Source organism: Cygnus atratus, chromosome 4 (genome assembly GCF_013377495.2).
Source record: "Cygnus atratus isolate AKBS03 ecotype Queensland, Australia chromosome 4, CAtr_DNAZoo_HiC_assembly, whole genome shotgun sequence".
Classification (NCBI taxonomy): domain Eukaryota; kingdom Metazoa; phylum Chordata; class Aves; order Anseriformes; family Anatidae; genus Cygnus; species Cygnus atratus.
The window spans coordinates 44,820,560-44,848,556 of NC_066365.1; the positions used below are offsets into that span (position 1 = coordinate 44,820,560).

General features: G+C 35.0%; 1 protein-coding gene across 3 annotated transcripts in view; it reads right to left on the bottom strand.

Annotated features, from left to right (window-relative positions):
- Positions 1–275: 275 nt before the first annotated feature.
- The window catches only part of USP53 (ubiquitin specific peptidase 53), a 38,721-nt gene continuing 10,999 nt past the window's right edge, over positions 276–27,997 (bottom strand). For all 3 annotated transcript variants that reach the window (XM_050710435.1, XM_035550204.2, XM_050710436.1), the window contains 14 exons: positions 26,529–26,621; positions 22,529–22,663; positions 20,946–21,059; positions 20,777–20,859; positions 20,380–20,485; positions 19,373–19,519; positions 18,714–18,863; positions 18,086–18,257; positions 17,153–17,302; positions 15,957–16,100; positions 14,990–15,722; positions 11,573–11,646; positions 5,313–5,412; positions 276–4,490 (listed from right to left, as the gene is read on the bottom strand). In XM_050710435.1, the coding sequence (XP_050566392.1) occupies positions 3,506–4,490; positions 5,313–5,412; positions 11,573–11,646; positions 14,990–15,722; positions 15,957–16,100; positions 17,153–17,302; positions 18,086–18,257; positions 18,714–18,863; positions 19,373–19,519; positions 20,380–20,485; positions 20,777–20,859; positions 20,946–21,059; positions 22,529–22,663; positions 26,529–26,621 (3,186 nt within the window). In that variant the 3' untranslated portion in view covers positions 276–3,505. The remainder of the gene's footprint in view (positions 4,491–5,312; positions 5,413–11,572; positions 11,647–14,989; positions 15,723–15,956; positions 16,101–17,152; positions 17,303–18,085; positions 18,258–18,713; positions 18,864–19,372; positions 19,520–20,379; positions 20,486–20,776; positions 20,860–20,945; positions 21,060–22,528; positions 22,664–26,528; positions 26,622–27,997) is intronic.

Consider the following 27,997-nt stretch of genomic DNA (forward strand, 5'->3'; position numbering starts at 1 on the left):
TCAAGCAGTTGTCACCAAATCTATGGGATTATGGTATGAAATGCATAAATCAATTTTAATAGGTATTTAGAAAGCTAAATAGCTTATTAACAAGCCAGTATTTAACAAAATGAATTTTACTTCAAATATGATAACCACCTTCTCTTCAAAGCTTACAAGCTTTAGTATTAACCGTCATCGTTTAAAAATGTGGTTCTGGAAAGCCAGGGTATGGGGGTCTTGGTGTGGGTTTGGGTTTTGGTTTGTGTGTGGCATACAGAAAGAACAGAGACAAAGACATTTTAAGTTTTTAATCTGATAGTTTGAACAAGCAGAACTTTGCAAGAAAATAATTCTAAAGACTGAAAAATATATTAATTACAAGACTTGTTAATGTATTTACTGTTACAAAAATCATCTAGGCTCTTATACAAATCTATAGCCAGAAGGGGACATTTATAAAAAAATAAATAGGCACCCTAGATAAGTCAAAACAAAGTTATCACATATTCATTAGCAAATATTACATACATACACGGAGTGCAGAGTCAAATATAAAAACAAAGGTGCCTGAATTAGCTGTCTGTTTACTATTAAATACCTGGTAAACATGGGTCACCTAAGAAGTTGTCTGGTAAGGTTGTTTCAAGCAAAGCAATAAGACGGAAGTACATCTAAATTACTGCAGTTACTTTAAAAATAAGTTTACCAGTTGTGCTTACTGGAAACCAAGTTCATTGGAATCAGTAATAGGCATTCATATTGCTTTTTGTACAGAAGTATGAACATTGTTATGCATGTTTAAAAATAGCTGTTATCATTCACAGTTGTTGCTGTGCTATTTATACATAAAAATACTGTCATTTCAAATACAAGATTTTTGCAAACTTTTTTTTTTTTTTTTTTTTTACACAAATTATACATTATTTACAAATTCCGTAATCTTTGTTTTTTACACAAGTATTAGAAGACAGTTTTACTTAACTGGCTATCTATATTATGTAACATGGCTGTAGGTACACTAGAAAAGATTAATTTACAAGTTTTGAAATCTTTCAAAAATACTACAATAAGGAATCTTCCAAGTTCTTACATGTTCAAGGCTTTTTTCCTCTATTCCACTGATTTGCTTACAAAAGGATAATTTCAAGTTGCTGTTTTCCAGCAACCATACCTAAACATGCATAATTCTTTGCACTATAAACTCTAGAATTCTTTTTTTTTCCAAGTGCTACAATAAATTTTGATCAAGAAGACAAAAATAAGATTAATCTAAGACACCTGGTTTGTTGCATACATCATGTTCCAGTTTTATACTATAAGTTACAAGTAGTTTAAAACACTGACCTTAAAGAATAACCAAATGTGTAACTTGGTTAATCACGCTAAACAGTTTTCAACATTTTGTTGAAGCACTAAAACTCACGTAAGTTTTATAAACATTAAAAAAGCCTCTCTGACTAACAGTGCAAGCACAATCAAGTGTGTTTACCATGCATTTTTAACCTGCTTGCATTATTTTCTTAACTAAAAGGCATTTACGTTTAGATGTCATCAGCACCACCCCAATTTTAAGTTAACAGTAACACATAATTATAAGGTTCAGTTTTTCCAGATTGTGTCAGGACTTCCTGACATTAATTCTAAATTACACATTGTGCAGTGTTACAACAGACTGGAACAGAACCCTAAGCTGATGCCTCTGACACCACAAGACGTAGGAGGTCATTTCTAACACTCAGGGTTGCCAGAAGGGTAAAATCCTGTTCACCCTTCTTTTCTCCCCCATCCTCACTGGGCCATGTGCTTTGCCCCAGCAGTCGCTTAATATTTCCGTGCACTGACAACTTCCTAACCAAATAAATCTGCTTTATTTCTGAAGTAAGTCAGCTTAGCAAAAGACACAGTAAATGCCAGACCTGCCAAAACGGCAGGGCAGAGTGCTAGAACAGAGAAAGAGAGGAACCTCTTCTTCTCACGCCACCTTAGTCTGAATGGCTGCAGGTTCAGTCAGACTTACCTGCTATTACAGTACTTAGCCATTTGTAGAACTGTTCCGAAGAGGGAAAAAACTGTCGGTAAAATTATGTCTGATCCCTGTTAAACATGGCTTAAAATGTCAAGTTGAAAAGATAGGAAGTTCAATAAATAGCAACACTGACTTTGTGTGCAACTGTAGAATAAATCAGAACAGAACATAAACAGCAAATATGCCTAAAGTACTTAAAGAGAGGCTACAGACAGGATGGAGGCTCACTCTCCACAAGGAGCCACGTAGAGAAGACAAGGGGCAATGGGTAACAAGTTGCACCAGGAAAGACTTCATCTTGATCTACGATTTTTTATTTATTTATTTTTTTATTAACAGTGAGAACAATCAATCACTGGAACAACCTCCATAGGGACACACTTATCTAGCACCCTGTCCAATCACATCCTGAAAGCCTCCAATAATAGGAAGTTTTCAAGGTTCAATTGGACAGGATGCTAGATAATCCTATCTAAGCTGCCTTTTCACAAGAAACATTGGACCTGATTATCTTTCAAAGGTCCCTTCCAACCTGGGCTGTTTTATGATTCCGTAATTCTAAAACCTTACCAAAATGTATATTTGATAGCTATATAATATATCCATATTTTAAAATTAGCATCCTATTTTCCTATACCAGTTTGTAGCTTATGTGGTTAAACTTAATTTGACTAAGTTAAAGTATATAGCTTATAGGGTGAACAAATCTCATAAATATGTAAGTTTAAAAGTGTGTACAAACAGAGCAGGTATATTGATAGGATAACATTACTGCCATTTACTTGAATTCCCTTTAAAAATCTTACCTAGCACTTGCAAAACAAAACAGTTTGTAAAGAATTATTATTAAGGCTTTTACATAAGTTAGAAAATCTCTGGATAAACTTGTATTAAAGACACTTGAAGGTTTGTGAAAGCACAGACTCTCAGAGAAGTCAGCTGAAGAAACAACCTCCTGCTACCTATCAGGAAAATACTGCTCCGTTGTATTTACTGCATTATATACGGTAATATGTTTACCACTTTTGTTCCATTATATTTACTGCATTATATATGGTAATACGTTTACCACTTTTGTTTGTTTAAGTATGTAGTGACCACAGTCTGAAGGAACGCTTTTTAAACTGCAACTATTTAAATCTTAAAAAAAAAAAAAAAAAAAAAAAAAAAAAAATCAGGAACATCTAGTTGATCCCACTGCTCTAAGATGCATACACCTAAAGGGACCATTTTCAACCTAAACTGTAGAAGATGAGACAAGTAACAGAGGTAAGCATTAAGGCAACTACAGTAATAAATCAAAGAACCGGAAGTTTAGCACCTCTTCTCCTCTGCTCACCTCCTATTTGCATATTCATTTACAGAGTCATAACTCCTAGGCAAAGTACAGCCAACTGGGTACCAACTTACACACAGAGATTCAAGGCTTGTGCCCATTTACAGACTATGTGAAATGCAACAGTCAGATCCAGATTTTTATTTTTATTTTTTTTAGCTCTATCTACTGCAATGTATGCCTTCTACATTTGCCTTGTACCTTTGCTCGGATGTAGGATGCCTGGGCTCATGAGTAGCATGGTAGGGAGCATTCAGTTCTACTCCAGCTGGTGATGGATGCTTTTCTTTGTGAAAGCTTCCACTATCGGTAAAATACAGCTTGGGTCTCTGATGATATTTCATCCTGTATGTGTCAGTCATACAACTGTCTACTGAAAAATACGTTGTTAGGGATACGCTGTCATTGCCATCCACATAGCCAGCACTTGGTCCCATATGACGAGATCCTTTCTTTAAGAAGTTCTCAGACACTGTCCAAAAGTCATTAACTGATAAGCTAGGTGGAGAATCCGGTTTATGAACAAACAACTCATTCCCTTGAAATGGCTCTTTGAGCCTTTGTTCGTTTGTAAATACATTTGCTTCTGATGCAGACTTTAAAGGTGTACCTACTTGCCTTAACGGGTTATTTTGCAACGCTTCTGTCAGTTTTACATCAGCTGCTGAATTACTTTCTGATCCTGGCAAAACATTCAGAGCATATTTCTTTGGAGGTAAAGGGGGAGGAAGATTTTGGTAAACTGCTTCTGGCACCCAAAGAGCATCCACCCTGTGGACTGGGTGCCCGGCATGCTCACAGGGAGGGGGCAGCACAACGGGCCTTTCCAGTGGGTTCTGCGGCACAGAAGCCAAAAACCCCATCTTGGGAACAAACATTCTTGCATGAAGAGGCTGCGGATGGGACGAGGAATGAAAATCATTGTTGACTGGCTTCCTTCCACAGACGTTTTCTGTATAAGGGTGGGGTATGCCATCAGCACAATATACTGATACATTCATCTTCTCAAACCTGTCTGGGTTAAGCCACTCTGAAGAATTCGGTTCGTTTGCCTTGTTCCTACTTTCTGACTTCACCACCTCTTTAAGAACTGGCTGTAGAGTTGATGATGGGAAAAGCTTCTTATTACTCTCAGGCATTTCAGCTCTAAAATACAAAAACACAGAGGACATAAGTATCCATTAAAGCCAGAGTAACAATGGCAAATGATGCAAGCAACTTTTACAGTGACAGCCCTGGTATCACTGCCTCGGTATTCTTGAGTTGACATAAGCCATTTAATTAAAAGTTGCATTAAATCACTCCAAGCTTCTTTCATTTGAAAGGTACACTGTCCCCAGAAAACTTTGTGGGAGATTAAATAGTCATAATAACGAAATTCCTTCAAGATTCAGGACTGTATCAAGTAAGAATTTGGTTTTCTTCTAAGCATCCTTGTGATTTGGGCTTATAATTCCATTTTTCAAATGCTAGGTGTTACTTCGGGGAGCTAAACTTGCATTTTGATTCTTGATTTTCAAGAGGTTCTGAGCACTTACAGTTCAAATCAGAAGCAGCAGGTATACTGCAGCAGCTTCTAAACAGACAATACCCCCTTCCTGCCAAACTTTTGAAAACTTTATTGGGTTATTGCATTAACCACAAAATTGGTCAACCAATACTTGTTATGTAATACAAATTCAAAGCAAAAATATTAAAACCCATTGCTCCAGTAAGATGGCTTAAACTACATAAATTTGGTTCCATCCACTAAATAACAAAAACTCTTTTTTTTTTTCCAAGAGCAAAGCTTTTATCCCTATAAATTACATAAAATGCAAGAGGCATTTTCTGTCAAAAAGTTTTAATACCTTAACTTCTTTAATTATACTTTAACAATACTTAATATTGATTACTATCACATTACAGAATTCTTTTTTTTTTTTTTTTAATAATACTACATAGTAAATTAATACTAGTATTAGTTACCTCTTTACTGGAGGACTGGGCACCTGCAAATGTAATTCTGTTGGGAAATTAACGTGAGGTTTGTAGTTAACTTCTGAATTGATGGGGTCCTTCCTCAAGTCTGGGGGTGGAAAAATATTTTAAAATAAGCAGAAATACAGTCCAACTCCTTTGTGATTTCTTAGAGGTTATACACAAACAAAACACAACAAAACAAGAAACTTAATTCTTGTCAAGATCTACCAGAAGTCAAAATAACATTTTTGGAAAAGATTCTTCACAGAAGATCAGATCTTATATTCATCCACAGTAATCTGGAGGAAACGTTCTCTCTCTTTTCTAAATGTTGCCAGAAAAGAGGTAATTACCACAATTTTGTTCACAATCTAAGTCCTATAGAGATATTTTCAAAATTCATTTCATCTAATTACAAATACATTTTCAAAAATAGTTTTTAATGAAAGCACCTTTATTCAGATATCCAAAATAAATTTTGTAATAATATATTACTACTTTTGAATTTTCACGTGACTTATTAACAAATCATAATGTATACTGTACGAGTGGGGTTTTGCTTGTGTTTTGTTTCTTTGAGAAATGCATTATGCATCCTTGAAACATTCAAAAAATGCTAGAACTGTTACTTCTCCTACAATAACTGTACAGTTTGCAGAGATATGAAGCAGACAGAGAGCATTCTCACTCACATGCCCTAAGCACACAACATAAGAGTGCTCAGGCCAGCAGTACTACACACACTCTAAGAAGCTCCTTCTATTCACAGACAAAAGCAAAGAATTTTTCTCTAAAAATACACAATTTCTGAACAAAGCAGCTCCTAGTTAACAGTGAATAAAAGAAGCATTGAAGAATCCATGTTGACACCACACAGAAGAAAACACTCTCTTGGCAAGTGACAAGCAATGGTCTTTCTGTTGGAAGATAGTTACTGTAAGTCTTCCTAATGCAATAATTGGTCCATTATAACCAGTCACCTGCTCTGCAGTCAATCAAAAGTTGTATTTTGTAAATGTATGGACTATATCCATACAACTACTTTGCTTATTTCAGAAAAAATGGCAATGTACTTCACAAAAGGCAGCCTACACTGCCTGAATTCCAGTGGAATGTTCTGATTCAGCAGGCAGTACTAATTTACCCTGTTGGAAATTAGCTAACATAGGCTGTCCTCTTTTTATCAGCAAAAGCTATAAAAATTTGGTATCTGTTCTTAACTGATGTAATCTTACTAAGTTATTTTTTTAATATATTATTTGCATGTTTTATTTTCCCCAGTTTTAAAGTCTTGGAAGCATTCTTTTGACTCATGAACTCATTTTTGACTTGAGTCAAAAACCCAACAGAGGACAACTAAACTAAAAACTTTGGGGCAATGCTGGAGATTTACTTCAAGGGTCAGTATCTGCCCTATCTTTTAACAGATAAAAGATTAAAGAAGTTAAATCTTTGACAAAGACACAGGTTGTAGAGGCTAAAAAGGCATATACCTGAAGAGACAAAGCCTTCAATACAGCTTTCCTTCGAGCCTTGAAACTAAAAAAAAATTCTTGCTATTCCAGCATGGTGAACAGTACCACAACCCTAGAAAGAACACTTATGTGAAAACATGTTTACTGAATGAGCCCTTGTGACACTGGCAAGGGTCAAGCGACTAACCTGAAAGGAAGTTCAAAACTTCTCCAGCAGGCCATGGCATCAGAGATAACTAACACTGAGGTAATCAAATAGAAAACATTTCATTCTGCTACAGATTTTAATGAACTGTAAATCACTTTACTGAGAAAAGCACAGGCTCTGTCACATTAATTCCTGTGAATATTTTCAGTTCAGTATTTAATCATAGACCCGTCTTCAGCATACAGTCTAGGAATAAATTAGTCAATTAATTTTCTAGATTAACTGTGTCTGTAGCTAATGTTTTTAGCTTTAAGTCTTTGAATATACAGGTTTTTATACAAGAGCATTCCTACTTAAAAATCACATACAAATTGACCATACAACTGCTCTTTAATTCCAAAACCCGACTGATGTGAAGTGCATTCCAAGCCAAACTCTGAGGGAATTTAGCACATTAAGTCCTTCCAAGAGGCAGTATCATAAATCTGTCAGGAGGAGGCAGCAAAGGGTAGCAAACTGTTTCTTTAGCATGCCCATGGCACACTCAACCAAAGCTGCTCAGCAATACCAGGTGATCTGTCTTCAGAATTCCAGCTAACTTAAAAATAGACGTGTTATTTTCTCTTCTGCTGACATGAGATCCATGCAAGGTTAAAACCAGGCGCAGGCTCTATAGGGAATTTTGGCTCCAGATTCTTTGCAAACCCAAATATGGGACACATGAGCACTGTGCTCAGCTGCAGACTGACACCCTTATCAACGGGTCATAAGCAGCTTACCAATAAGTAAAGGTAGTTCTGGTCTCTCAAATACAAACCAATCTTAAAAGATTTATCAACAGCTATTTTCACAGCTGAATAGCCAATCTAGATTTGTAAAAAGACTAACACCCATTCTATAGCCAACAAGTAAAGCAAAAGTTTTTTCCTCTAATGACTTAATTTACATACACAGAACATTTGCACAATTCTGCAATGCCCAATTTCTGTACATTAAAAAAAAAAAAAATCAAATTCTTACTAATGTTTTAGCTGCATGTTTCCTGTAGTTTTGATTTCCTGATGAGTGTTTTTTGTTGGTTTATTTTTTTTAAGTTGCCAATAAGAATGTCCTGTGGTAAATTCTTCTCCCTGAACACAGACTTTTTCTGTGTTCAGCTGAAATCACAGATGAAATTACTGGAAGCTTTGGAAATGTGGAACAAAAACAGTTCCAGAAAAGAAGGTAAACACATTATAATTTGTTTTAAAAATACTGTATTTTAAAAAATATATTAAAAAATCATTTTATTGAATAAACTCTCCTTTTAGAGCAACATGCAGTTGTAAAACTTTTATTATATACTTTTTAGCAGATTTTTTTTTCCTTAGCTTTTAACATCCAGGCAAAATGAAAATACAGTTCTACCTTTTTTTTTTTTTTTTTTTTTTTTTTCTCAATACTTGCACATGTGAGAGCTTAAGTAAGTTTTGAAGTGGAACAACTGTTACCAGAGAATATCAACTGTTATCCTCCCTTCATTATGATCTGCCCTTCCTATCAAGTTTATTGGGTCTTTGTTTTAAAATCTGAACCTTAACCTTTGCTTCATTGATTTTAAATTTCAAACTTCTTACATTCATAAAGTGAACAACAGAAATGAGAGTGCTTAAAATTTCAACCTTTGAGGGTTATTTGACTGCATTTGGAAACCTTTACAGTTTAGGATTTAGTTCTGAGGGTTTTTGTTTGTCTTTCATCTGTCATTTATAGACACTCCAGAAAGACATTTGTTTCTGTTTTGCATTAAGGAAAGTAAGTAGCTTTATGCTTCAATTCACTACTCAGTTCTTCAAACAAAATAGTCATATAGACTTACTGCATCAGAAAGGTTAACAACTGAATTTTCCCTTAGAAGCACATTTTAAATATTACTATAAATGTTTTTCCTAGGATGATATGTTTTCTTTTTCAGAAGTATGGTTTTCTGAAGTCACAAAGAATTAAAGACAATCTGGGGATTGTTTCCATATTCACAAGAGCTTCCGAATGATTCAAGATTTCGGTTGAAATTGTCTCATACTAGTGAGCTCAACAACTATTAACAGAAAAACCTCTCGATTTACAATATTAAAAACACCACTCTGCAAATGCGATGCAATTCTTTTCAAATGGAACGAATTATTAACTTAAGGCATTGATGTTGAGCACATCTATTTTATTATCATTTAAATGAAGTCACTGAACAGGTAGCTTTTATTATTGCATCTTAAACAAGATTCCATAAAGCATTCAGCCCATTTGAATTACCATTTTATTTGACTGAAGGGATAGTTCAAAAAGTACTCTGAACTTTGAAAAAAAAAATCTAGAAAATACGTCTTCTAGGTTTAATTGCTGGCCATGTGGGACACTTGCTTTAGCTCAAGTTATCTACTGCTTACAAGCAGTGAAAGAAGCAGCCATTTGATCTACATAACCACTGTGTGATATGTTACTATCTTTAAAATGCTCTAACAATAAGTTTATTTTTGTAAGTCAAGGACAGAATTCCTGAACCACTGAACAGTAGCCTAATTCAGCTCCTGTTAAAATCGGGAACTGGCAAAGCACAGTTACGCAAACAGTGGGCACAATTAAAAGTTCACGGTTATTTTCCCAAGAAGAGACAAGAAGTTATTTTTTCGAGTTGCCAGGAGCAGCTAACAAACATTTCTTATGTTTTGTTCCTCTCTCAGAAAGGACTAGATATTTCCTTGTTAAAGTACCATTTTCTAGGAATCTATATAGTGTTTACCTACCAGTTCTAGTTGTGGTCACAATATTCAGAACCATAACATAAGGCAGTACAACTGGTACCTGTAAATGACTACTACTGTTTTTCCTAAAGGTGTTCTGACACTTTTTACACAAGCAAAAAACCTATGTCTAAATCTTTAACCTTGGCCATGTACATAATAATCAAATTCTTCAGATTTCTTTTCAGCCCATTTATCATTTACAGTAAAAGTGGTTTTCCAAAACTCGCACACGTGAGAACTTCACATTTAATTTAGAATTACATATGGTTTTGTTACAAAACTATTCAAAAATTAGTTAGTGAAACAGAATTACTGAAAAGATGAGAATTTTACACCAATGCTTTATGACAATTATGTTTTATGATAACTGTGAGGATCACTTGGAATAGGTAACAGTTTTGAAGAAATATTTGTAACATGATCAAAGTTTTAAATATAATCAAGTACAGTACACAGTAATCTCCAGAGAATACTTAGCAATAAATTGAAACATTGTTTGAACCCAACTATTTCTCATTCTGACAGCGTTTTTTGTATTTTCACTAGTGGCTTTTTTTCCTTCTTTGCTATCCCAGTGTTTATATACTTTCTTCCACTGGTAATGATAAAAACAGTTATACTACAGAACTACAGTAGAAAAAATATCATACAAAACTAGATCTTTGCATTCCATGCAAAATTGGGTTTGAGGGCTTTTGTTTTTGTCAAAATGAAAAAGAAGAAAAAACACCAAATTAGTTCTCTTTTTACAACCAAAAAGTAATTGGAGTAACAATAACAAAGTGGTATGGCAAATGCAACATCTCTCTCAAATTTAAGTCTTAGAAGAATCTGTAGTGTACAATTCTTTGAAAAGTAGTATGATATCTATAAAAAAAAATCAAACATTTCCTGGGGAAGTGTCTTAATATTTATTGCACCTCTTTGTACAAGCACTATTCCATTGTTCCAGCAACAGTAGATAATGATTTTGGCTGGCCTCATGCTGACCTATAATATTTATATGCCACGGCATTTATAAAAACCCAGCAGACATATTAGTATGTAAAAGGAAGTAGATTTCCTTATTACAAGTTGTTTCTTCCTGATATTGCTTCTTATCTTGAAGAAAGAGAAATGGTACCACAGCATACCCAGACATTTAAAAAAAAAATCTTCCTTACTATCCACTAAGAACACTCATGGAAATGTTTTTTGTTTTTTTTTTTGTTTTGTTTTGTTTTTTTTTTTGTTTGTTTTTTTTTTTTTTTTGGAAAACACAGGGAATGAACAAAAGAACTGCATTTTCTTTTGACTTTTTTTTGGGGGGGGGGGGGGGGGGGGGGGGGAGGGGGCATGGGAGATGGGCACCGTCACTAAAAAAACATTAAATTGAGAAATACATTCTCAAGCAGAATACAAGCAAAAGAAAATGAGATTCACATTTAATCATTTGCATTGGATTAAAAAGAAAATACTGATTAAAGGCAGTGAAAATGAATTACACTGAATGCCTTATATACCAGCATAATGTCATCCAAAAATCACGAATACTGGTAAAAACTTGTGTTTCTGGTGCTTGTACAGGGAACCTACACCAGCCAGTAGCAGTTACACACTGGCACAAAACAGCCACCAACTCCCTGCAGATTTTCTTGACCTAGGTACAGACAACATTATGTGTTGCCATTAAAATGATAACTTTTATACATTTTTCACTTTTATGAAATATCATGACAAACTTGCAGCAACATTATAAAATAAAAAAAAAATCAGAAATCTATCCATCTCTTATGTGATATCAGTATGTTAGCATTACAATTTTGGTATATGTAAATTATTTCTAGAAAGCTTCTTATTCTTTATACAAGTTAAAATTCTTACCATAAAAATTTCTGTTCTGCTGGGATACGGAATGTAACACATTTTCAGCTTTTTTGGTTGACAAGTTCTGCTCACTGTAAAATAAACACACACATAATTTGAAAGGTTCAACTCCTGCCATGTGATCACAAACATTACTTCCTCGAATGCATACAAGCATAAAAATTTTGCCTGTGTGAAACTTTGGTGCTTGTTATCATTACTGTCACATTTTTGAATAAAACACTTTACAGAAGATACATAAAATAGTGAAGGTGGCACTTGAATACTTTTAACACACCTAACATGCATGACGGGCTGCAATGACGCAGATGAATTTAGGATGAACTGCATCCTTTAACATGGACAGTTGAAAAACATACAGTTTGTAAGGCTGGTGTATCCCAGTTTGTTCTGGAGATTGCACATGCCCACTCATCCCAGCCCCACTGTAGAGGAGCAGGATGTCCACTATGCAATGCAGAAATAATCAAGACAATTTGTTGTGTAGTATCACCTCGGTCTGCTTAATAAAGACAGCTGATTTCCAAAGCTATCAGCAACTTAACAGAGATGTGTCACTAGTGAGAAAGGAATACAAACTGCACTTTTTCCTCACTGCAAACAAAAACTTCATAAAATTTTTAAAGAGTGCATACTAACAGAGATCACTGAGAAAGCACAACTGTTTAGAATATCATTTTTCTAGAGGAATAGATGATACTGGTCACATGATTCCATTTATTTGATTTTTTTCCCAATAATTACCACTTAGCGCAGCAAAAGAAAACTACCGATGTGGTAGTCTATTCCAATTTATCATCAGTATCACCCATGTCCAAAACAAATTTTCAGTGCTAGTAGGTTACTCCTTGATTATTTCAAAGTGAAACACCCATGCAGCAGCATCTATGAGAAGCTTGAATTCAGTGCAGAAATCTCTCAGCATTTTAAATATGTGAAACTTGTTAGCTAACATTCTAGCTTGTCTGTTTTCCTAGTTTCACATTTTGCTATTCATTATTTTTGCTATTTATTGTTTTTATATTCATACTTTGTTGCAACAACAAAATTGATATTGACACTTGGTCTCTCACTTTTTCCTCAAACTGGAAGAAAATCAGAAGATTACAGTCACAGATGCAAGAGGAAAATTCAGCAGAGTTGTTAACTTTTGCTATTCTAGTTAAGCAAAAAGTGTGCCTTACCAACCCTGACAGGGAGCTGACAAACACCCTGCTATTTCCTTCCTTCTCCCAAAGTAAAGCAGAGAAGAAGATACATGGTGGCAACTTTGCTATAAAGGACTCTCGATATTGAAAGGACAGAAAAGTAAGAAAAATGATGAAAGAAAAAGGCAGAAAGAACCTAAAAGGCAGGAAAACAAAAGTCATTTTTTTCCACCTTGTCAAGTAATTCAAGTAATTCCTTTGGATTCTGGTACTGGTACTGCCAGTCAATTCTAAATACCAATCACATAAAATCTTTCGGAAGATTTTATTGGTCTAAAGTTTTATTGGTCACCCAATAAAACTGGAAAGTCCCAAGAAATCAAGTGTATTTGGATGAAGTATATTTTTTCTTTGACAAAAGGTTAAACAACAGTGTAAGCAGATTCCTAATGATTCAAGTTATTTACATTTATAAAAGTCTCTCATAAAAAAAATACAAGGAGCATTTGGTCATCTCATTAAGTTACCTACTGGAGGACATATAAAAAAAACATGGTTAAACTGTAGAAATCACTGTTCAAGGCAACTGTAGACACCACAATTATAAACATGGTTTAAAGGGGCTATACGTGCATTTATTTGTATCATTATTCAAATATTCATATTTATTCATATCATTATTCAAATAAAGCCCATGAGGGTTTTGCATGGTGCAGTTTTGTTTAGTTGGCTGGGAGGGAAAGGAGCAGAGAGAGTGGTGAACAGATAAAGGCATGGAATAAAAGTGTTTTAATTGGAAGTGGATACCACAGTCTCAGTCTCCCGTTCGGAAAGTCCATAAAACAGCCTGGTACACTAGGGTCAGAAGAATACACCTCCCAGATACCACCATTTTTATCCTCTTTACTCTCTCCATAAGCACCTGCTGCTGGCTACTGGTGCAGACTGAAAGAACTCTAGATGAACCTTTGGTCCTGTCTTGGTAAGGCCGTTTTTTTTGGCCTTATTTATAACTTCTGTATGCCAAATAAAATAATTCCCTAGGAAACTGAGAACTAAGCAAATGATTGTTTTTGCTTTCTTGCAGTACCAAAATAATCAGAGACATTTTATTTCACCCAGAAGGTGAATTCTGAATGTTTTAAATCAAAATTTTGCTTTGATAACTTTCTATATGCTTTATGAAATACATTTTAAATTTTGCATCTCTACTTAGAGAAGTCAGAGCAGCTTCGTTCTTTGCACCTGCCACTCCCTTCCCCAGTAAGAAAAAAAAAATCAGATGAAAACACGTGTCCAAATCATGCTCAAATCTAGCAATCATTTGTGAATAAGCTTGGTCTAATAACTGTGCTTTTCCATTTTATGGATATAAACAAAATTCAGAATAAGAACATATAGATTCTAGTAGGAATGAATTTCTACATACAGTTTAAGACACACAGTGCTGAAAACTGCATGCAGAAGGTTGACAACTTTATCTCACAGCACCATAGAATCATTTAAGTTGGAAGGGAGCTCAGGAGATCATCTAGTCCAACCCCCTGCTCAAGCAGGGTCAGCCGGAACAGGCACTGCTCAGGACCACATTCAGCCGGGTTAGGAGCATCTCTGCAGATGGAGACTCCGAAACCTCTCTGGACAGCATACTTGTTACTGCAATTCTTAGAAAGTTCACTAAAATTTGGCTACTAACCATTCTTTTTTTTAAGCCAGTTTTAGTAATTTTACACTTCTCAGCAAAGATTTCAAACATCTCAACCAATTATCAAGTGACCAATATACCTTAGGTGTTCTACAAATCTAAATTTCAGAACAACAACTAGAAACAATACACAAGAGTCATCTACTGCCATTCCCATCTTTTCAGTAGGGGCCTATCCATACAACTATTACAGATACGATTTGTACGGACAGTTCTATTCCATTGCAGGTGGCAAGTTACCCACAGCTTGAAACCCCTGTAATTAAAAAGCTGTAGCAATTATTTGAAATTAACACACCCTGCCCCTCAGCAGGGCTTCAAAGCTCTGGCTCAGTACCTTCCAAACAGAACTGAATACTGTTGTAGCCTCAGAGTGAAGGTAAGATAAGACTCATAACTGTACTCATATTTCTAGATATATTGCTAGTTTTCTACATACATAGCCTGAAGAGTATAAAGTTCCAAAAGTATACTTACTTGATTGTATATGGAACAACACCCAAACATAATAATTTCTTTTTCTGTACAATCTATAGAAGTTCTTAAGAGAACTAGCATTACCTGCAGGAAGCGCCATCTTTAACATTCTTGACCTCAGCTGGATTGATTCCTTCAGTAACAGGAGAGTCTGGATTTGCAGATCCATTGCTGATATGATCACTGCTTTCATAACCAGATTCTGTTCTCTGGATCTGCCAGTTATCACCATGGATTTTTCTCTCCGCAAAGCCTTTGATTTTTTCAGCATTGCCTTTCCCCTCTGAATCCAAAGAGCTTCTACTTCCTGTATCCTGTTTTGTTTCATCTTCATATATAGTCATTAAACATTTCTGGATTTGGTTCTCTTTCGGCCAATGGTTAAAGCTCCGTTCTTTCTCATGTTTAGATTTACTGTTCGGAGTTGCCTTGTGCTTTGGGCTATGCTGTTTCTTCTCAGTCTCACTGAAAATGCTGTCTACATTTAGCGTCTCTCGCATGGGTTTCCAGCCTTTACCTCTGCTTCTGCTGCTGATGATACTTCCTTTGTCTCTAGAGTCTTGACTGCAGTCTGTATCATAGCCAGTGACACCATCAGTCCGGGTCCTAACCATCGGTTTCTCCCCAGCTGTAAAAGCTTCCATTTTATTTGTTCCAAGCACCGGTACAGAAAGCTTTGCTTGGTGAGGTACACTGTCATGCTTATATGGTCCTCTTCCCTGGCTGCTGTATATGCGCTGATCAGTGCATTGTCTAAGTCCATTCCCAACTGGAGGAGATCCTGACTTAAAATTGGAACGATCTTCCCCAGTTAAATCTGGTAAGAAGGAAGAGGGAGAAAAAAAAGCTGGATTAAAGTTTTCACAAATAATTTAACTTACAACAAATTAATATAACATATTATCACAGTTCATATTTTTCTTATATTATCTCAACAAATTCAGTACATGTTTCAGAACACTGCAAACTGAAAAACAAAGAAGAAAAAAAAAATCTTGGTGCTAAAACCTGTCTAAACCATTGATTCTCTGGTCATATTTTTAAAGTGTACCTCTTTGTCTCCCAGACTCTTTTCTTGGTCCTCTGTCAGCATCTTTTCGTAAAGATGAGAAGTTTTTCATATCAGCAGCTTTCTGAGCACACTCTCTGGATATGTCCTTTAGCCTGTCCTTTTGATCATTATAAACTAACTTAGCTGCAAAAAATATATATTTTGTCAATTATCATTAATAAAAACTTACTCATGATCAAAATACACAATTGTATTTATGTCCCATAACATTTATATTTTATCATTAGCACTACTTAAAAAGATTAATGAATTATAAACCACAAATTCTTAAGAAAACAGAAGATGTATAGCATAGGTACGAGTATACAGATATCTCCAAGCAGTCCACTGAACAGAGCTAATGAAAGCAACCAAAGCAGCATTACCTCAGGCATATCTTAAAGGCATGTCGTGTTAAGACTGAATACTCAAGCCATTTTCAAAGCACGTACTATTTACCTCAACTTTTATGAATTATACTACAAAATTAACCCAAGTTTAATCTTGTCTAAATGTGAAGTTCTATTTTTAAGAAAACAGCAGTCACTGCTTAAGAACAACAAATTCCCCTTTTGGGTCATCACCTCATCAAAAAAAGTTATCAAGATGTGCATTCTGAAGTTTGATAAGGTTTAGCAATTCAACACTGAAAGACAGAAGGGAAGGAAACGCATCTCTCAAGTAAGAGGAGCCAACATCTCTCCCAGTATGGGAAGTTTGTAGCAAATGCACAGACACATAAGACAGCACTCACTCCCCAGTATTGCTACTTAAAGGTTTTTTGGTTGGTTGGTTTTGGAAGCCTGGTTTACTGACAGAATAGGTTGTAAAATAGGTTAAAGGTGCCTTTTAAAAAAAATAAAAAATAAAGTATTTTTCCCCCCAAACATAAACATCAGTTAATATACAGGATTAAAAATAATACCGCACATCACAATACTGTTGGGAAACTGTTCCACCAAATAGCCAATGACCCGCAGAGCCACATGCTCTACCAGATCAAATCGGTTTCAACTTTCTAATGAGCTTTTTAACTGACAATATGACTGGAAGGTATGAAGTTGTTTGAGAAAAGGATGCAGGCCTCAAGCAGCACTTTAGTACAGGAAGTATGAGGGGTAGTTACGGCACCAACGTAAATATTTCATAATAAGCCACATATTGAGGTTGGGGGGGGTGGGGGGAAAGGTACATACCTGGACCTCTACCGCCACTAGCCTGAATGTGGCTTCTGCTGAAGGCTGAATTATCTGGCTGAAGTTTTTTATTACTCCTTTGACTAGCGGAGTCTCCAATTCCATTCTCTTTCAAGTGGTCTGACTTAGGAGCAGAATGTTTCTCAAACCCTAACAAACAACATATCTATCTTTAGAATTACAGGCTTCCTAATTTAAATCTTCCAATGTGTAAATTCAAAACTAATTCTTAATTTAGGATTAAGAAAACAAAAAGAAACAAGCAACCCACCACAGTTCAATATGCTAGGCAGTAAGGTTTTGTAACATCTTGTATCCTGCCATGTTTATAATGGCAGGCTGCAGTAGAATAGGCTCCACTCCTTCCCTGAAGCAGTGCATGTCCTATTGCGACTTATTATGTAAAGAGGATACATGTCAAATTCAACTGGCCTTTTACTTTACTTGTATGTTATATTTAAAGTTTAGAAAAAGTGCACGTGCATAGGCATATGGTAACACTCCAAATATATCTCTGTATTTGTATTAAGCTCTGGTAAAATGCTATAAAAAGCATTTTTTAAGCAGTATGGTTGATTTTAAATTAATAATATTTTAAGCAGTATTTTAAATGTACCAATACATGCTTAAGAACATTTGCATATACAAATATACTCGATTTTCTTCTGAAAGAACTACTTTACACATAACTTTAGTAATGACCAATCTTCAATAAAAAAATCCACTCCTTATCCACGTCTCAATTTGTATTCCCATATCAGACAAAACAGACAGTTCCAGTATGATGTATACTAATATTTTTTCTTTTGAGACCCTTTAGATAATTACTGATAAAAGTATTTAAGAACAAATCAGCTAATCCATTACCCCCTCCTTATAATCCTTGTTTCATAATTCCTCATAGTTTATATCATTATTAAAAAAATGAATTACCTAAGTCTTCCCCATTTCCTCCTACTGCTTTGTTTGGAGACCAGTGAATAATCTGCTTTGGAGCATCTTCTGGAGATACAGCTGTGCCATCTGGGTTAGCATAAAATAGCAACAATGGCTGAAAGTGACATCGAATGCACCTGGAGACCACATCTTTCCATTTTGTTCCGATCTAAGAAAAAATAATCTTTCTGTATCAAAGCCATCAAAGAGAATTACAGAAAGAATAATTCAATCAACAGCAGGTAACCATGTCCTAATTCCAAAGGTACATTAAGATTCGACACTGCAGCATAAGTTTATGTAAATTGTGGCAAGAATCTAGAACCAGCATTACACTGGCTAACAACCAGAACATTAATTACTGATGGCTATATTTGCAGTGTTAAGTCTTTCATAAAAAGAATGAAGAGTTCAATAGTTGACAGGACGTGCATTAACATGAAGTATCTGGCATTTTTAAGTGGTGAAGTTAATTCTATAATTCATTTGTGAAAACTGATTTAGTAAACTAAAGGTTCACTTAAAAAAGAGACATTCATTTGACTTGTTTAAGTGTTGTGACAGAAGAACGCGTTCTAGAAAACTGAAGATCACTAAATTTGGTAGCAGTAAAAACAGCATTTACCTCTTTTACATTAGCATCATCAAACAGCACCCATTTGCAACTCTTGGTGTGAAAGGCAAAGGCACAGTAATGTCGGCTTGTGTAGCAAATCATTCCCACAAGAAAAAGTTCACTATTTTTGGCATTTTCATCTGTAACCCTATAGAAGAGCTGTAAAAATATTTAATATTTTTAAATGCATGTAACACACTTACCCTTGATTTCTAGGCCAACTACTGGCACTCCACCAAGACAATTAGAATTAAATATCTTGTTGCATTATTCAGTTTTTCATTAATAATGATCTTTGCTCTTAATAGGTCTATTTTAACTTTTTTTTTTTTACATAGCTGTTAGGGCAAAATGGTAATGCTCTGGATTAATTCTACAAATTTCAAATTGAACATGATATTCTTAAATTTTCAACTAGGAATTTATCTATATTCCTCTTCATACTTAGGTATAAGACCAACACTTCTGACAAGACTTTTTCCTCTCAGAAAAACTACGCTAGGCAGCACATTATACAGAATGTTAGCCATAAATTTTGAAGTTAAATTGTGCTGATTTTTAAATACATATAATTACATACCCATATGTATATATGCATATATTTGTATTTACATAAGATTTATATAAAATTAAATTCTAGAATAAAGAATTAGTTTTAGGTCAGATACCCCAGGAAGATAAAGTTGTGTTGCCAGATTCCGCATAACCTCTTCTGTCAGGTCAGAGTGTTCTGAATCCCAGACTAAACCAATTGTCACAATTTCAGGGCAATTCATAAGAACACGACGAATTTTTATTTTTTGACCACAGTTACTCTAGAGAAAGGGAAAAAAAGGGTGTGGTGACAAGGAAAACAAATATGTTAAAAGAAACCTCTAAGTTCCTTGTTGAGTTACAAGGAAAACAAATATGTTAAAAGAAACCTCTAAGTTCCTTGTTGCATTACCAGGCAAAACAAAAACAACCCTCTGCAACTTATTCTAATTCTCAAATTGAATTATGATTTTTGTTTCTAACAATTTATAGGTAAAATTCTTCATCATCACTTTTTATGTTTTTAAAGTAAATACCATAAACACTGAGGAAGGCTACAGTTAAACTTCTACATCCAATCACCACCCTAAAATAGAAATCTCTGAGCACATGCAAGTCACCGTCATGATTTTGTTACCCATACCCAGGAAATTTAGGGTTATTTCTATACTTTCTTATTCCCTTCTTGATGATTCCCAGATTGATAGTATTGATAAAGTATCATTTGAAGAAGAGAAGGATGAAGCAGAATAAGCTAATGGAGACTTTTTTTTGGTTGATAAAAGTACAACATTATTCCAATTAAAGACAATTTTCTCAAGCTCTCAGTGTATATGAACGAAAGGTGCTTCATTCAAACAATAAACCCGCTCAGACTAATCAAAAGTACCTAGCTGTATATTTAACATGGAGTGAAAGTACAGGCCTAATAACTCAACTTTCTAACCAGTTACTTACACATCCAGTACAAAGTTTATCTGTAACTGTAGCAACAGAATTAAACTTAAAGGCAATCTTTAGACTGCACTCAAGTGGCCAGAAGGAATCCTGCTTTTAGAGGAATACTTCAGCCTGATTTAACATCCTAAAGAGTTCTCCATTATACATTAACGAAAGTCACAGAACATCTTTGTTTACTTACAGGACACTTTCTGTAGTCATCAGCAGTATTTGCTGCCTGCAGCAATTCTGCAAACATTTCTGGCTTGAGACGCTCATGCCTCTCCATCATTCTTTCTACTTCATTACTGTAAAAAAATATAAGAAAGGAGTTCCACAGTTACTTTCCATTTAAGAATAAACAGATTTCTGCCAAGTCTCAACTGATCTTTTGCATAACAGGAAAAGACTCAGAGGTAAAACAGTAGCAATGTATACTTTTCGTCAAACTCTCCCCCCATCATCTTGTTTTTGAAATCCAAATGTTACTTTGGGACACTATCTCAAAAGAATTCACTTTTAACTTACAGCATTTTTCTGGCATGTTACTGGGAGTGTATATATACAAATTAGACAAATACAAGAATAAAACCCCTTACCACAGGGCCGTGGTAGAAATGTAACGCACAAATTCTGTAAAAGGCAATGGGTCTGATGATGCTCCACAACTGCGGCATACACACTACAAAAATAAAGATCCTTTTGTTTTTACTTACTCATGACAGCAGAAACAAAGTATTTGTTAAAGCAATCAAATAATAGTCTGACCTGTTCATACAGTGTCATAGCAAACTTCTGATGAGAAATACAGGATTTTGAAGTGCACATATCTGTGTCACTGTTTGGCACTAGGTGAAAATGAATCCTCTCAAGGATATTTTCCTAAAAAGAAACAACAACATAAACATAAACTGATGAAGTCGGAATATATAAGCAATATTCCATTTTAATACTCCAGCAATTATTCCTCTTAGCTCCAAACAGGCAACCTACAAGTTTAACATGTACTTAATTCTGTCCCTATTCACATTGAAGTGGATGGGAATTCTCTTCGCTTAAAGGTTTTCAAACTTTAATATAACAAAAACAGCATTAAACAACAGTTATGCAACTCCAGCTCTCCTAGCATGTGTTCTCTTATGAAGGACGTGAATCTTCATGAAGAAATACTACGACAATATTAACATCATTGCATGCAATGCTTGAAAGATGTTTTGGATCAGGCCTCAGTCTCAGTTGTTCTTCACACTTGCGCATTTTCTCTACGTATTTTCTGATCACGTTTAGTGTTTATGCCTACACAATGAGTACTGCTGACAGAGGCCTGGAAAAAGCTTATAAATAGCACATGCCTTATCCCATCCCCAGTCTTTTTAATGAAAAAGAAAAAAGGTACTATGATTGTCATTTGTTTGGCCCCTGTATCGGCACAGCCATTTTTTTCTCTTTCACGAAAAACACCAGAGGTAATGGGAAGAAGAAAATATAGGCAGATAATTCAGGTAGCAGATATTTTCAGGGGTCACAGCACATTCTGCTTAGATGAAGAACTGATCAGATTCCCTTTCCTGACTGCAATTCATTAGCCTGTCTGCTACTCAAAACAACCACTTTAAGGAGTTCTTCATTGGATTTTCCTATGTATTTGAAAATGCACCTGGCAGGTAGGTGTTCATTTGTGGGTTATTCCAGAGGTTGTTGAAAGCTGAAAGTAATCAAAGCAGCAAACATATTTTCTGTACCTGTTATATTTTTTATTAGGGTGAACAATTTTCATTGTTCAGAGGACACACCTCCCAGAAAAGTTTCTTTACCAGTGTCAATGTGACCTTGAGTCATCTTTTATGACCACAATAACCATTCACGCTTTTCAAAGAGAGACTTCATAAAAGCAGCAAGTAACTGCAGCAAGAGTTGAGATCTTCAAGTTTTTGTTCACTCTTGGATAAGATAATGGAAATCTCTTCTGCAGAGATGCCAGCAATGAGCTGACTAGTTGAAATGGAACATCTTTCAACGGGTGTTAAGAGAACCCTTCTCTCCATCCAAAAATTTTCGGGAATGAGTGAGAGTTACTTATCCTCACTCACCTCCTGTAGTGATGATGTTTCACACACCCCTCTGTCTGAGGCACGGAGTTAGGAAAGAAAGTATGGAGCAAATGCAAGACTACTTCATTTCACATTACTACTTACTGTGGGTGTCTCCATAAATTGACATAAACAAGATCAGCAGTATTATGCTACTTGTATCCTACCTGCGAGTCTAAATTTACCAAAACAATAAGCCAGGTTGGCATCCTTTCTATAAAGCTAACATAATCCTACTTGACTATTGTAAAGAATACTCACAAAGCATTCTGCTGCATCATCCATGAATCCAAGCTGGAAACGTTGTTCATCTTTAAAACTTTCCGCCAGGGCATGTCTCATATTATCCGACGGGAGTGCTTTTTCTCGACTGTGTTGAAATTGTGAAAATATTGCCTAGGAAGAAATATGATTACTCAGCTTAATTAGCCACTTAACTATGTACTGCAGTTCTATTCAAATAGATCAGTTCTTATGCAGCATGCCTAAACAGCAAATATAAAAAACATAAATATATGCAAATTTACAAATGACTACTTTCTCTTGAAGTTACTCAAGTTCCATGTTCTCACCATTACTTGTTCAATTATAAAAAGTTAAGCTACCAAATGGAACTCTGATTCAGTAGAAAAAAACACAAAGCATATAAAAATGCAAAAAGCAAGCCTTTCAGCTCCCAAAAGCAACACAAAACTTTGGTCTGTAATTATTCAGCTTTTTTAATTTGGCCACTGGAATAGTGGTTCATGCTTAAGTATCTCATCTTTACAGATCGTATGTATTTCTTAGGGGCACAATGTAATTTTAGTTTAACATATACCACTTATTAAATAATACATTTACATTACTATTTCAGACAGGATCATATCTTTATTAAAATGATGGATATGCAAAAAAACTCCCATTATATAGAATGCTGAAAATCCTTGCTATTAAATCAACTATCTACTCAACCAGCGTATACAGTAAGACAAGAAAACCGGTCAATATTTGTAGTTCCAGAACATGAAAATAAACTGCATTTGATTTTTTCTTCGTTTCCCAGAAGAGACAGTTGGCTGCTACTTTTCTTTTTGGCAGATATGCATGTAAGTGACCTCATTATTTAGCAAGTAAGGAAGGTTGACTTTAAAAGAACTGAACGTTAAAAGCCATTAAGTGGATGAGAAAACATTTGCAGACATTTAAGGGTGTATTCCACTCTTAAAAATTCTCTGAAGTCAAACTTCTGAGAAAAAAAGAAGAGAAACAAAGCACATCGGGAGAAGTCATGTAAAATATAAATAAGGATATTCATTCTTCACATAGGCCTCCTAGGTAAAAAAAAATAAAAAAATCTGTTGTACAGAAGGCAAAGAAGCAACAGACACCCAAAGTTTCAGTACTAATAAAGTAGCGTTTTAAACATGATGCATTCTGGTATAAGTGCCTGTCAAATATTCAAAACTTCCCTCTCATGCCAAAAAGCATTTTAGCAGCCTCCATGTTCTAAATCCCACTCCAGCAGTACCCAGAAAAAAAAAAATATCATATTTGACACACAGAACACCAATATTTTTAAAAAAGTGTTGAACAGAGTAAAACAGAACTTACTGGCTTAGCTAGTAAACTTACTAGTTTACACCATAGGCTCAGAAAAAGCCATCAAACCCTAGAATAGCACTTACATAGGGGAAAAAAAAAGTCAAATTCCTTTTGGAAAGGTTAAAAAAAATACAACAGACAAAACAATTTTTTATTTTTGAATAAGAAGGGTTAAAATAGCCCCAAACCATAAAAAAAACACAAACAAGTCGCTGAAATGCATCCTCATCCAGCACATACACCACATGAATATAAAAATGCCCCAGGTTCAGAACACAAAAACAGAATCACTCAACCAGTATCTCTAATAAGCCAAGAAAGCAAAACCAGTAGTGCACATAATGACTGAGGACAGATACTTCCAAATGAGTTAACTACAGTGGTGTTTCTGGTTCAATACCTAGGCTACTGGCCATACAGTTATAAAGAATGCAATTATGTCGTTAAAGCAATGACCAATTCAATTCTAACCAATTACAGAACAGGCAGCAATATGGCTTATCATTGTTGTTGGGAACTTACCAAAACAGAAAGACATGACAGTCCAAGCAATGCAAAATATTCAGGTTTTGTAAGCCATTTAGAAAAATGGCACAAGAAAATGCATTATGGGAGTAATCAAACCTTCTAGAGCAGATACTTGAAAGAATAAAGAAAATCACAAGTCCTAAATTGCAGTAGCCTTACAGAGGAGCTAAAGCTAGTGTGTTGTTTTGGGAGGTGACTTAAAGTGATGCAAAACCTATTTCACTTTGTACTGGAGCTCCAATAATTACAAAGGAAAAGGGTATTAAGGTACAGCAAATAGCAAGTTTAGCTTAGAAAAAAGCAGCCGGTCTTCACAAATGCACCATTGGCACAGACCAACTCATTACTTATGTTCATTTGCAACTTGACATGGTATCTTCATGTTTCTGAGCACCTTAAAACTGCTACAGTATTTTTTACTATGATTTTAGCAATGTCATTACTCACATAGAGAATGCAGTATACATACGTTCCAGACATTGCCACCATTCAATCACTCTGAATTTCTGAAAGTCAGTTCCAATGCATCATTGAACAAGACGATATATGACCAGCACTTAATGTGTAATATGGGTCAAACCAAAAGGGATAGGCCACAAATCTTACTCTAGATTATCACATCAGATGTAAACATGACTTCTCGCACACACAACAATAAAAGATTATATCTAAAGATTTTATCTAAAAACAGAAGTGTGCCAAGTTATGGTTTGGACTTCATGTAGTAATAAGACCAAGTGTCCAGCACACAGAAGAACATATATGCATGAAAACCCTGGTGAAACAGAAAGCCCCATTAAGTTCTGTGGAGTTAAAAGCTTGTAAAAAGGTTGGGAAAAAGCCTCAGGAATCAAGTCTGAATATGAGTAGTTGCATCAAAACCTACTTCATCTTGTTTGTTTTTTTTTTTTTTTTAAAACAAACCATTTTAACCAAAGAAGTAAAATGACACCTTCTAGGAAAGCTATATTTGGGAAAAGAGAGACCAGTGGAGAGATCAGCTGTACTATATCACAATCATGATAAACACTAAAATGGTTTGAAAAAAACCTACACAGAATACATAGATTATACACCTCCTGAAAGACTAAGTATCACTGCAAATACTTCTTGCCTCAAAATGTTTATTCATTAACAAAGTTTGGTCTGTAAAATGCCCTGTGAATAAACTCTAACTGGAAACACCTGACAAATACTTGGCTTATCCTTGCCTACAATTTAGTATAGTCAAAAACACTTCCTTGATGAATTTCATTTCTAAATAGTGTTGACCCTTTCAGCTCTCTCCATACAAGTGATTCTTGGTTCTGTATATAACTATACAGAAACCCAAACCACCTTTGTTGTCAGTAAAAGTAGAAAGTGCATATTACTAAAAGAACAAGCAAACAAAACAAAAACTCCTATGCATTTTTCATTGGGAATTTTATCCCAATGGAACATGAGATACGATGTTTACAGTTCTTCCATGGTAACTGAAGGCAGCCAAATACCATTGCAGTAGAAATAGCAAGAACCTAACAGAAATCATTTGTTTCTAGACTTCAGATGAGTTACAAAACTGAAGTACGAGTTTTGCGTGCTGGTTAAGACTTGCAGATCTGACATACTCTTACAATTCTAAAATATTACCAGCATTCTTTAAATTTCTAGTACCTCTGCCTACCTTTCACTACCTACAAGCTAAACAAGTTCTGTACAGTTACCATCAACTACTCAGAAAAAAATCCTGAGACCTTATCAGTCAGTAATGTTATTGTACTCAAACACTGAAGGAAAGAACAAAAGCGTTTGTATGTAGATAGAAAAAAAAGATCTCTACAAGGTTTGCTAGAAATTTTCAATTAGGTTATACAGTCTTAGACAACAGTCGCATGCTTAAGCAGACTGCAAATTTGTGTACTGTAATATTTCTCCTATAATAAAAGAAAATATTTGTTACAAACATCTGTTACAAATGTCCTTAAATCTAAATTGTTTCTTTATACAAGTATTATTCAATCACAAGAATGAGACATATTCTTATTAGACATATGAACGATAAGGACATAAAATTATCAGATCTCAGTAAAATTTTCTCCCTCATTTTTTAAGATGTATAGGGAGAAATGCATAATGATTCATTCTAAAATTTTTATTCATTATTTACCTTTAAAGCACAAAATATGCATGCATCTCCCTGGCACACGTGTCCAGTTAAACCTCTCAAACTTCGTCGAAATATGTCAAGTTGCCATAAAACCTATAAAAGATGCACAGAAAATAAGTAATGCATTTTGAAAGCTCTACATTTAACACAATAACATGCACTAGATTTCTCTTCTTCCTCCTGATTTTACATAACATTTACAATACGAGCACCAGGACTGCTAAATGATGATCCTTTTCCATTAGCTTAGTAAATTGTGGAAGGTTTGCATTCACAACTCTTGTATAAAATGTAGATCTCATTTTTAAACTTTTGAAACAATGGCACTACACTTTATGTTGGAAATGCTGAAATGCTCTTTAGGAAAGAGAAGTAAGCTTAACTGTGTACTGAGAGTGCAGTAGTATATGTTATGGCTTTACATAAGAGGAAAAAAGCTATGGGGTCTCATTTTTCCTCTCTCCCTCTTTCAAATAAAAGAGATGAAGACACGGAAACTGAATTGCTAGGTAAAATGTGAACAGCATTTCATTTTGCTCTCTTACTAAAAACTATCACTGAAATACATTTGTTTTTCCACAGCTCAAGATAATCCACTTGTGCTTTATCAGTTGCAAGTTTCTACCTTTTATTTGTGTAGCTACTGTATATAAAGGTAACGTCAATTTAGTCGCACTATCCTGCTTTCAGTATCTACTATCTTAGTTGCACAATCAGTGCAGTAGTTCACAGAGTTGCCATAAAAAATAAATGCATAAAAATGAGTTCTTGAGAGACACTGTAACACAACAGTTGCAAATCCAGAAGAAAAATTTCTATCTATAAATATAAATGCTAAAATGAATTAGGATATTTTTGAAAAGGAATGTTAGAACCTGTTCTGAAGGTTGAACAAAGGAGAGAAAAGAAAGGAACACATTCCTCCTTTTAAAAGGGCAGTCACCAATCATCACCCACCATGTGATAAACAGCAGTATGTTGTAAAATACTAGGACTGTCTGAAAGCATAACTAAAAATGACTTAGGGTTTAATTTCAGGGCACCCTAGGGGAAACTACCAAAACTAAAGAAGAATATAGGTCATGCTGTTCTCATTAAATCCAACGCAGCAAACTCATTCTACAGAGCCTATTGTACGTTTTTGTTTTAAACCTATTTAGATACCACATTTACATGGCATGTGCATATCTCACCTCCTGTGTTCATATCTATACCATTTTTAAGACTTATTTTTGTTGTTGGATGGCTTTCTTCGCCTTTTTTTTTTTTTTTTAAGGGAAGTCTATGCATCTATTAAGACCTCTGCCAGTTTGGCAAATAATTCTGTACAATTTGCAAACAACCAGGGCCAAAATCTAAGCATTACAACAAATATACTCTTATACCCTATATTTGCACATTTTTTATTTTTTTTTTAAACTTTTACTTTTTTGATTTAAAAAGACCTAAAACTAAACTACTGCTAGTAT